The 12,228-nt window shown below is 48.0% G+C and overlaps 1 protein-coding gene across 3 annotated transcripts in view; it reads right to left on the reverse strand.

The window, feature by feature from the left end:
* Positions 1-12,228, reverse strand: part of LOC119966131 (serine/threonine-protein kinase 31-like) — a 163,877-nt gene that overhangs the window by 43,715 nt on the left and 107,934 nt on the right. For all 3 annotated transcript variants that reach the window (XM_038797392.1, XM_038797390.1, XM_038797391.1), the window contains one exon: positions 2,385-2,501. In XM_038797392.1, the coding sequence (XP_038653320.1) occupies positions 2,385-2,501 (117 nt within the window). The remainder of the gene's footprint in view (positions 1-2,384; positions 2,502-12,228) is intronic.

The raw sequence follows: 12,228 nt of genomic DNA on the forward strand, positions 1-12,228 counted from the left end.
ATATTGTGGGTGAAGGTGGCCCAGACATAGCGATATTTGGGGTGTTGTAAGATCGGGAAATCCAGGGGGCAAGATTGACCGATGTTTTGGCCTTTGTCTCGCTGATAGCCCGTAGACGGAGTTTGCTTGGGTGGAGGGACTCAGCCGCCCAAAGCGGGGGTGTGGGTGAGCCACGTGGCAGAATTCCTGAGGCTGGAGAAGGTCAAGTTCATCCTGAGGCGGTCGGTCGATGGGTTCGCTCGGAGGTGGACGCCGTTCATTGATTTCTTTAAGGAGGATTGAGGGGTCAAGCAGAGGGGAAAGGGGGAGGTTAAGGTTAATGGGAAAGGCAGAACCGGAAGGGGGGGGCGGGGTTGGTGTTGGTTATTTATTATGCTGTATAATTTCACTTCTGCTTTTATTTGTTCTGTTTGTTGCAAATGCCTAAATAATTTTTGTTTTTAAATGAATTCCTGCAGCAAGGTCTTGGGTTCAGATCATTAGCCTCCAACCACCACAACCATCTTCCTTTTTGCAAGGTATGACTCCAACCAATGGAGAGTTGCCCCCCTTCCCAATTCCTATCGACTTCAACTTGGCTGAGGCTTCTTTTTGCCACAAAGCATCAAATACTGTCTTGATGTAAAGTGTAGTCACTGTCAATTCACCTCTGGAATTCAGCTAATTTGTCGATGTTTAAACCAAGGCTTCAATGAGATCTGGAGCGGAATGATCTGATAGAACCCAAACTGGGCGTCAGTGAGCAGATTATTGCTTCACAAGTGTCACTGGATAACATTATTGATAGTACCTTTGCACCACTTTGCTGAGGATAGAGTCGGCTGATGGGGCAAAACTGGTCGGATTAGATTTATCCAGCTTTTTGTTTGCAGGTATACCTGGGTAATTTTCCACTTCGTCAGGGAGGTGCCAGTGTTGGAAATTAACTAGAACAGCCTGGTTAGGGGTGCAGCCAGGTTTGGAGCACTAATCTGCAGTATGACAGACAGGATATTGTCAGGACCAATAGGTTTTTCTGTATCCAGTGCTCTCAGCCATTTCTCCACATCACTTGTAGTGGATCAAATTGGCTTGAGACTGGTGTTTAAGATTGTGGACACCTCAGGAGGAGTTGGAGGTGGATCATCCACGCAGCACTTCCAGCTGATGATAGTTACAGACACTTCAAACCTATCTTTTGTACTGAGGTGTTGGGATCCCTCATGTAGGTTAGGGATGTTTTTGGAGCCTCTTCCGCTTAGTTATTTAATCGTCCACCACGTTTCAGGACTGGATGTGGCAGTGGTTGGCATAACTCTGGTCCAAACCATTGGGTCGGAGATGGCTTATCTCTGTTCAATATGTAAGCAGCTGTGTTGTAACTTCATGTGGTTGGCACGTAATATATATTTTTTAACATATGCTTGGTGCTGTTTTGGCATGCCCATCTACACGCCTCACTGAACCAAGAGCCGTCCCCTGGCTGGATGGTAATGGCAGAGTGAGAGATATACTGACCCATGAGGTTATAATTTGCAGTTGAATACAACTTTGCTGCTGACAATGGCCCACAGCGTTTTATGGATGGCTAGTTCTGAGCTGGTAGATCTATTCTGAAACTATCCCAATTAGCACAGCAGTAGTACCACACAACGATGGAAAGTGTTCTCAGTGTGAAGATGCAACTTCTAAAAGGACAATACAATGACTACTCCTACCAATATCGTCATGGACAGATACATCGGCAACAGGTGGACTGGTGAAGACAAAATCAAGTTTGGTTTTTTTCTCTTGTTGGTTCTCTAACCACCTGATGCCAACCCAGTCTGAGACAGGCTCAGCAACGCTAGGAAGATATTCTGAATTTCTTCTTTTTTCAAAAATAAATTTAGAGTGCCCAATCTTCTTTCCCCTTCAATTGAGGGGCAATTTAGCGTGCCCAATTCACCTACCCTGCACATCTTTTTGGGTTGTGGGGCTGGGACCCACGTAAACAAGGGGAGAGTGTGCAAACTGCACACGGATAGTGACCCAGGGCCAGGACCAAACCCAGGCCTTGAGCTCCGTGAGGCAGCAGTGCTAACCACTGCGATGCTCCTAGATATTCTGAATTTCAACTGAGCATACTGATCGAATCACATATAAACAGTTTGAACCTCTGCCAAATCAAGACTGACAGACATCAACACCATGTTGCAAAAGATTTTTCCCATTCCCAGCTCAAAAAATAGCTCTTGACATGCTCGTCAAAAATATTTAATCAAACGTGCTCCAGCTGGAAACAAAACAATATGCCACAAAACAAAATCTCCTCGACAATCAAAAAGTGAATAACAAACAGCTATACTTATTTTTCATTCATGTCACAAAAATTCTTCAAAATATAACACTGGGTGGAAACTTACTGTGGCTGAAATTTCAAGTTCTTTGCTGACATCACATTCAGCTTGATTCATTATAACATCAATGCCTTCGATTACCTCCATTGAAGATAATGTAGTGCTGGTGTTCAGATCAAAAAACTGGAATGAAAAACAAAAGTTACCTAAACACTTGAGCACAGATTGCCCCAATAAGAAATCCTGAAATAATCAGTGATCAAAACACCTGACAAACAGCATGTCACATGAAAGATCCAAATCATTCACTGAATTCCTCGCCACTAATTGAGATATACAAGGAATCATTCGTATTCCACAATTCTAATGACTGTAATTTTAAAAAGCAAAAAAAACTGTAACGATAATCAAATGTTTGATTAAAATAGCCTTCTATATTTTAAAGGATACAAGAATGACTGAGTGACCAAAACAAGAGCAATGGTTAATGCATGTATTTCGCTCTGGAGGAAGATTTTGGGTGGAGTTCTCAGCAACGGTTGTGGCAAGGCTTAAACAACATAATGGGCTACAAAGCAAAGCAGAGTAGAATCTCTGGCAGCAGCGCACCCCTCCCCGGTAAACTCAATGCATTTGATGCTTGGTTTGAGCAGGAAACTATCAAACCTCTGTCAACTGCCCCAGCAGCTTCAGACACAACCATACCTATCGCCACAGCTTCCGTCAGATCGGCCTTCTTGAAAGTAAACCCTCGGAGTGTGCCTGGTCCTGACGGAGTCCCTGGTTGTGCAGGAAGATCCTGCATGAATCAACTGGTGGGTGTGTTAATGAACATTTCAACCTCTCACTCCTCCGTTCTGAAGTTTCCACCTGCTTCAAGAAGACCCCCATCAGAACGGTGCCGAAGAACCACCAGGCAATGTGACTCAAAGACTACCGCCCGGTGGCCTTGAAATCTATGAAGTGCTTTGAGAGATTGGTCATGAGACACATCAACTCCATACACCCAGAATGCTGTGATCCACTGCAAATCGCATACCTCCACAACCTGACCACAGCAGGCGCCATCTCCCTGGCCCTACACTCATCCCTGGAGCGACTCCCAAGTCAGACTTCTATTCATTGGCAACAGTTCCGCCTTCAACACCATAATGCTAGCCAAGCTCACATCAAAACTCCAAAACCTAGGAATTGGCTCCTCGACTTCCTGACCCATAGACCACAATCAGTAAGGATAAACAACACCACCTCCTCCACAATAGTTCCTCAATACAGGGGCCCCGTAACGCTGCATATTTAGCCCCCTGCTATATTCGCCCCACACACAAAAAAACTTGGCTCCAACTACATCTACAAGTTTGCTGATGACACGACCGGAGCAGATCGGATCTCGTACAACGAAGTGTCAAGAGTACAGGCGGGAGATGGAGAAACTGGTGACATGGGGTAACGATAACAATCTCTCCCTCAATGTCAACAAAACTAAAAAGCTGCACTTCAGGAAGCAAAGTATCGTACACACGCCTGTCTGCATCAAGGGTGCCGAGGTGGAGATGGTTGACATCTTCAGATTCCTAGGTGTGCACATCACCAACAATCTGTCCTGGTCCACCCACGTTGACACTGTGACCAAGGCGACACAACAGCGCCTATACTTCCTCAGGAAACTAAGGAAATTCGGCATGTCTACATTACTAATTTTTACAGATGCACCATAGAAATCATCAGAGTCTGGCAGGCAACTGCTCGGCCCCAAGAACGTAAGAAACTACAAAGAATCGCAAACACAGCTAAATCTGTCACGCAAACCCGCCTCCCATCCATTGATTCTGTCTACACCTCCCGCTGCCTTGGGAAAGCAGGCGGCATAATCAAAGACCCGTCCCGGGTTATTCTCTCTTCCAACTTCTTCCATCGGGCAGGAGATACAAAAGTCTGAGAACAAGCACCAACAGGCTCAATAACAGCTTTTTCCCCTGCCGTATAACCAGACTCCTGAATGACCCTCTTACAGACAGAAGTGATCTCTTCATACATCTTCTCTATTGTAGTATTATACGTCATGTGCTCGCCCAATGCCTGTGTTTATGTATTTACATTGTGTGTTTATGCATGTCCTATGTTTTTTCATGTATGGAATGATCTGGACTGTACACAGAACAATACCTTTCACTGTACCTCGGTATACATGATAATAAATTAAATTAAATTAAATTAAAGCAGTTTTATCCTTTGGACCTCTGATGAGCAGGAAGAGGGGCAGCACTGTTCGCTGCAGGAATATCGGCTGCTGCCTTCTCCTTAGCCACCTGCTGCACCACAGGACAGAGATTGGCACAGAGTTCCAGTTCATAGGGAGCTCATATTCCCCCTCAGCTCAGTAGCCACAGTCAGAGCTTTTGAGACACGACTGAGCACCAGGATATTCAGACTCTCGTGTCTAGTCGTTTGCAGCCTCCCAGGTCTCTTCCCATGAGAATTAGGTGGCCATACATCGTCAAAGTAAACGCAGCCATGGACCTCTGGTAGCGACTACAGAGCGAGTGGTCGCATATTTGGCAGCTCCTGCTCGAGGCGTTTTTTTCCGGTTCTTTTCCCCATGTACGAGGCGGATGTTTGGGTGGAAAAAGGGGTAGACATGGTGGAGGAAAGTTATACTCCACTGGTGGAGTCAGTAGATCGGTCCAGAAGGAAGGAGCTTCTAGAACAAGCAACTCTTTGCGCGACACAGGGGAAGATGGCGGAGGGTAAAGGATTGGCCCTGCCAGCCCAATGGATGTCAGAGCAGCTGGTGAACTTCCTTAACGAGTAGTTTAGCCAGCAGAGAAGGGAGGCTCAGGAGGACCTGCCGAAGGTGGTGGCCCCGGTAAAAGCAGAGATCGATCGGATGGTGCAAAGGCTGGAGACCCAAAGCCAGGTGATCCAGAAAGTGGAAGAGGTGGTGGGGGAGCACAAGGACCAGCTTACCTTGTTAGCAGCCGAGGTTGGGATGATGCGGGAGACACAGAAGCGGATAAAGGAAAAGGTGGAGGGCTTGGGGGAACCAATGCCGCAGACAAAATTTAAGAATTGTTGGGATGCCAGAAGGCATCGAGGGAGCAGACGCTGGCTCACATGTCGCCAAAATGTTGGAGCAGCTGATGGGGGAGGGGGCCTTTAATTAGCCCTTGGAGGTCGACCGGGCGTATGGGGCACTGATGAGGAAGCCACAGGCGAATGAGCCGCTTAGGGCATTGGTGGTGAGGCTCCATCGGTAACTGAATAAAGGGAAGATTTTGCGGTGGGCCAGGCAGATGAGGTGTCACCGGGGAGGGTAATGAGCTCTGAGTATATCAGGACCGAGGTGAAGAGCTGGCCAAGAGGAGAGCCAGTATAACCAAGTTATAATCATCATCTTTATTGTCATAAGTATGCTTACATTAACACAGCCAAGAAGTTACTGTGAAAAGACCCTGGTCGCCACATTCCGGCGCCTGTTCGGGTACACAGAGGGGGAATTCAGAATGTCCAATTCACCGAACAGCACGTCTTTCGGGACTTGTGGAAGGAAACTAGAGCACCCGGAGGAAACCCATGCAGACACAGGCAGAACGTGCAGACTCCGCACAGACAGTGACCCAAGCCGGGAATTGAAACTGGGAACCTGGCGCTGTGAAGCAGCAGTGCTAACCACTGTGCTACCTCTCCAAGAAGGGGGTGAAGTTTGGGATACATAGAAGATAGGAGCAGGAGGAGGCCTTTTGGCCCTTCGAGCCTGCTCCGCCATTTATCACGATCATGGCTGATCAACTCAATAGCTTAATCCTGCTTTCTCCCCATAGCCATTGATCCCATTCTCCCCAAGTACTATATCCAGCCGCCTTTTGAATATATTCAATGTTTTAGCATCAACTACTTCCTGTGGTTATGAATTCTGTGATACTATGCAAACATGCAGGTAATGAACACATAGATTAGGACACCGCCAATGAGCAGTCAGGACACTCAGGGGTGGTATCTCACTATAAAGGGGATGAGGCACTCGCACCCCGCCTCTTTCCACAGACCAACATCTACAGAGTGAGACAGGGTGTATCCTCAGCATCACACCCCAGCACGTGGCTCAGAGCAAGGCTGGTTCAGTTAGACTGAGTTACTACATTTAGATTAGCAGAGAGTCGAACTCATTGAGAACTGTGCTAATAGTTCAATAAAACACATTGAACTCATTTCAAAGTCTGGAGCATCTTTTACTCAAAACTGTATCAAGTGGCAGCTTGTGTTATTCCAAATTACATAATACAACAAATTCCACAGGCTCACCACTCTGGGTGAAGAAATGTCTCCTCATCTCTGATTCAGTGCCCAGCTGTGAGCATTATTTCAGGACACCAGAGGAGGCATTGGATTTTTTGAGAGAAAATGAACTGGTAGGAGAGGGAGGACATTGAACTTGAGGAAATGAGGGGATGGGGGTTTTCTGTTCTTTCTCGATCTGCAGCATGCTAGCAGTGGCTTCACTCTCCAGGGTCCCAGGTTCGATTCCCAGCTTGGGTCACTGTCTGTGTGGAGTCTGCGCGTTCTCCCTGTCTGCGTTGGTTTCATCCGGGAGCTCAGGTTTCCTCCCAGAAGTCCCGAAAGACGTGCTCGTTAGGTGAATTTTCCGTGTACCCAAACAGGCACCAGAATGAGAGGTGTTTTGGTGGGGTTCTGTGGAGGGATGTTGGAGGAACCTTGGAGGGCGAGTGCACCTTTTTCTTACTTTATTGTTGTTTGCGCTATGGAAGCATGCAGGCGGGGGATAGGATGTTTGGTGCCATGCGCGGGGGCTGCAAGGCTAGCTGGGCAGGCTAGTTAACGGAAGGGGGTGAGCAGGTGGTTAGAGGGGATGGGATTGTTGTTTTGTTTATGGGGGGGGCGGGGGAAGAGAAGGGAGGGGACTGCTGACAAGGAAGAGGCTGTTGTGTTGCAGGGAGGGGGTTGGTGATGGTGGACATCCGAGGGCGGACCTGGAGGGTCGCGTGACGCAGGTTGGCCCAAGAAGGGATATGGATGATCGGCAGGGTAGAGGCGCAGGGCGCCCTGACCAGGCTGGTTACATGGAATGGGAGGGCTGAATGGGCCACTCAAATGGTCGCACGTGTTTGCGCACTTGGAGCTTGAAGGCAGACATGGCCTTGTTGCAATAAACGTATTTGAAGATCGTGGCCCACATTAGACCAAGGAAAGGTGCGTTGAGCAAGTCTTCCGTTCAGAATTACATATGAAGACGCTGGGGGTGGCAGTACTGATAGAATAAGCGGGTATCGTTTGAGGTGGGGAATATAGTGGCAGATTTGGAAGAGGGGGAGGAGAGAGAAGATATGTGATGGTGATCGGGAAATTTAAGGGGATGCCAGTGGTCCGGGTGAACGTTTATGTCCCAAATTGGGACAATGTTGAATTCATGAGACGGATATTGGGGAAGATCCTGGACCTGGACTCGCACCGGTTGATTATGGGGGGATTGTCATACTTCTTCCATGTGCACAGGGTGTACTTGCGGATCGATTACTTTGTGGTTGGTCAGACTCTGCTGGCAGGGTTGGTTGCCTCGGGTTATTCTGTGATTGTGGTCTCAGACCAGGTGGCACACTAGGTGGCTTTGCAAGTCGACCGGGGAGAGGGGGGGGACATCCTGAGTGGAGGTTGGATGAGGGGCTGTTAGCAGATGAGGAAGTGTGTGAGAGGGTGGAGGCCATCATTCAGGGGTATGTGGAGCTGAATGACGGAAGTTTTGGCCGCCACGCTATGGGAGGCGCTCAAGAAAGTAGTCAGGGGGGAGTTTACCATAGAATTTACAGTGCAGAAGGCCGCCATTCGGCCCATCGAGTCTGCACCGGCTCTTGGAAAGAGCACCCTACCCAAGGTCAACACCTCCACGCTATCCCATAACCCAGTAACCCCACCCAACACCAAGGGCAATTTTGGACACTAAGGGCAATTTATCATGGCCAATCCACCTAACCTGCACATCTTTGGACTGTGGGAGGAAACCGGAGCACCCGGAGGAAACCCACGCACACACGGGGAGGATGTGCAGACTCCGCACAGAGACCCAAGCCGGAATCAAACCTGGGACCCTGGAGCTGTGAAGCAATTGTGCTATCCACAATGCTACCGGGCTGCCCTATATTGATACAGGCGCACAGTGATAAGACAGAGCAGGCAGAGATGGCTAGATTGGTGGAGGAGATTCTGCAGGTTGACAGGAGGTATTCGGAGGCCCCGGAGGCAGGGTTGTTGAAGGAGTGGCAGAAGATCCAGATGGCATTCGAGTTGGTGTCGACGGGAAGGCAGTGGGGCAGTTGCGGAGGGCCAGGGCGGCAGTGTGCGGGTATGGGGAAAAGGCGAGCAGGATGTTCGTCCAACAACTCAGGAAGTAGGAAACAGCGAGGGAGATCGGAAAGTGAAAGATGGGAGGAGAATGGTGCTGGACCCGGTGGGGGTGAATGGGGAATTTTATAGGAGGCTCTATGCATCGTAGAGGGGTGGGGGGGAAATGGATGCAGCGATTCCAAAACAGGTTGGATTTCCCCAGGTAGGACTACCCTGGTTGAGGGGCTGGGGGCCCCATAGGATAGGGGCTGGGGGCCCCATAGGATTGGGTGAGGTAATGGAGGATATGGGGGCGATGTAGGCAGGGAAGGCCCCAGGCTTGGATGGGTTCCCAGTGGATTTCCACAAGAACTCACAATTGGGGCCCCTTCTAGCAAGGGCATATAATGAGGTGAGGGACATTGTGGTGGTTTGGGGGGGGGGGGGGGGGGGGGGCGGAATGAGAGACTTCCCCCTGTGTTGTTGTAGGCTTCGATATCCTGAATTTTGAAGATCCGGAGCAGTGCGGATCCTACCGTCTGGTATCACTGCTGAACATGGTTGCCAACCTGTTGGCAAAGATCTTTGCCTCATGGATTGAGGACTGTGCGCCGGGGGTGATAGGGGAAGATCAGACAGGATTTTTAAAGGGTTTGTAAAGGGGAGGCATCTGTCGGCTAACGTTAGGCAGTGGTTAACCGTGATAATGATGCCCCTGGAGAGACAGGAGGTGGAGGTCGCTATGGACGTGGCGAAGACGTTCAACCAGTTGGAATGAGAGTATTTGTGGTAAGTGCTAGGACCAGTTGGATTCGAGCGGACATTTGTGGATGGAGTCCAATTGCATATACAGGGCGCATGTAACGTGTGAAGACGGATCGGGTGAGTTTGGGGTACTTCGGACTACATCGTGGTACAAGGCAGCGGTGCTCACTATTTACCTTGGCGATAGAGCCACTTGCAATGGCGCTCAGAGTGTCAAGAAGTTGGCAAAGGATAGTGCAGGGGGAGAGCATAAGGTCTCGCTATATGCGGATGATCGGCTGCTTTACATATCGGATCCACTGGGAGTCATTTTGAGTATCATGAATATTTTGGAGGAATTTAGCTGGTTTTCCAGATACAAGTTAAACATGGGGAAGGGGAGACTTTAAGAGGTGGGATATGCTCTCATTGTCACTGGCAGGGCGGGTGCATGATGGTACACCCGGGGCTCTTATTTGTTTTCCAGAACCTCTCTATCTTTATTCCAAACTCTTTCCTCCGGACAATTAATGCTCTGATTTGGGATGTGTGCGGGAGGGGGAAATCTCCACAGGTAAATAAGATGCTGCTGGAGAAGGGGCGCGGATGGGCTACCCTTGCCAAATACAATGAACTACTACTGGAAGGCAGCAGTGGCTAGCACTATGCCTCATGGTGCTGACCCAGGTTCGATCCCGGCTCTCGGTCACTGTCCGTGTGGAGTTTGCACATTCTTCCCGTGTTTGCGTGTGTTTCGGCCACACACCCAAAGAAATGAAGGGTAAGTGGACTGGCGATGCCAAATTGTGCCTTAACTGGAAAAAATTAATTGGGCACTCTAAATTTAAGAAAAGAACGAACTACTGCTGGGCAGCGAATATGATCATGGTTAGGAAGTGGGTAGCGGAAGAGGGGTCGGCGTGGCAGCAGATGGAGGCAGCTTTTTGTAAGGGCACAAGCATAGGGGCATTGTTGACGGCCATGTACTCCACAAGCCCCAAGGCGGTGGCGGCATGTGGTAGTAAGATAATCTGGTCAGGTTAGCCTCAGGTCACCAGTCAACTCAGCATAGTGTCAACCCACAGTCTAAGTATGTTTAATAGTTAAGAGTTCAATAAAATAGAGTTGCATTTCTCCAAGTGTTGGAAGCCGGTCTCTCTCACTGCTATGGTAAACGCAGTCCTTGCAGACCCAGCATATCCAACACATCAGGGGGCAGCTTTGAGTTCAGAGGAATTGGAGTATGAACTGCCCAGCGGAAATAGGTTCCGGTACTTACATGTGCAGGATTATGTGAGGAAGCAGGCGTCGTCCTTTCCCCACCTGCCAACGGTGGTATTGAAAGCAGGAGTGGGTGAAGGCAAGGTATCCAAGATCTACAAGGAGTTAATGGAACAAGGATGAAAGGTAAAGGAACCAAAACAGGGCTCTCCTCAGATGATGAGGGAGATGGAGAATATAATGAAACATCATATGAGAGTTTGAGACCAACATCAGGTGAATCCGCTGAGCTAGATTCTGGACAAATGCAATAGGTAAAGAAGGGAAGTGAAGAGGAAAGCAAGTTTGAAAGAGAAAAAATAGTGTAGAATGGCAAGTCAACATAAAAGGGAAAGCAAATGTCTTTTATGCTGGCATGCAAATTGTAAGAGGATACGAAGAGATCAGATGGGTCCACTTAGGGACAAGGGTGGCATGTTTGGCTCAGACACAGAGGAAAAGGCCTGAATACTTTTGTGTCTGCGTTTCCCAGGAAAAGAATGCGAAGAAAACGGTGTAAGTGGAAATGGATGGCTAAAAATTGATAAGTAGTATGTACTGGAAAGGCTGACCATGCTTACGAGCGGATAATTCACCTGGACTGAGTGGCTCACATTGCCGGTTGCTAAAGGAAATGGGGGTGGAGATAACAAAAGGGTTTGCCATAATTATCCAATCTTACCTAAATACGAGAGGTGCCAGAGGATTAGAGTGCGACAAACTTGACACCATTATTTAAGAAAGGGAGTAACGACACTCCGAGTAACCAGACACCAGTCAGTTTAACATCTGTGATAAGGTTTTGGATATAATGGGGGGGGGGGGGGGGGGGGGGGGGGGGGAAAGAGAAGAGAGATCAACAGGCATTTGAAGAGGTAATTGCAGTGAGCCAACATGGATTTGTAAATTGCAGATCATGCTCGAGTAGTCAAATTGATTTTTTTTTATGAAGGAACAGTTGATGAAGAGAATGCAATGGATGTTGTCTATATGGATTGAAGAAAGTGTTTGATAAAATACCACATAAAAGCTGATTAATAACATTGAGATTCATGGAATAGGATTGGTCAATGTCACCTTGGGATAAGATATTGGCTTAATGCTAGAAAATAGCAAGTCATGGCAAATTAGGTTTTTTTCAGTCTGTAAATGCTGTTCTCCAGGGTTCCGTAGTCGGATGAGGATTTTAGGACCATTGCTTTTTTGATATATTTTAATGACTTGGACATTTGAACAGAGTAAAATTTCAGAATTTGCTGACGATAACTTGGGAGGTGTGGCAGATCGAGAATGAAACCGATTGACTGCAACAGGACACAGAAGAATAGACAGGTCAGGGCAGATGGAATGCAACAGATAAGTGTGAGGTACTGCATTTTTGCAGAAGGTACAGAGAGAGTAAATGCAAACTAATTGGCACAGTTCTTAATATTGTGCAGGGACAGAAAGACCTGGGAGTCATGTACACCTGAGCTTTGGAGGTGGCTAGAAATATTGAAAGTATTTAGAAAAGTATTCCCAGATGAATTGGGCTTCTTAATAGAGGTACGAGTAAAAGAATAAAGAAATT

This window comes from Scyliorhinus canicula, chromosome 5, assembly GCF_902713615.1.
Source record: "Scyliorhinus canicula chromosome 5, sScyCan1.1, whole genome shotgun sequence".
NCBI lineage: Eukaryota > Metazoa > Chordata > Chondrichthyes > Carcharhiniformes > Scyliorhinidae > Scyliorhinus > Scyliorhinus canicula.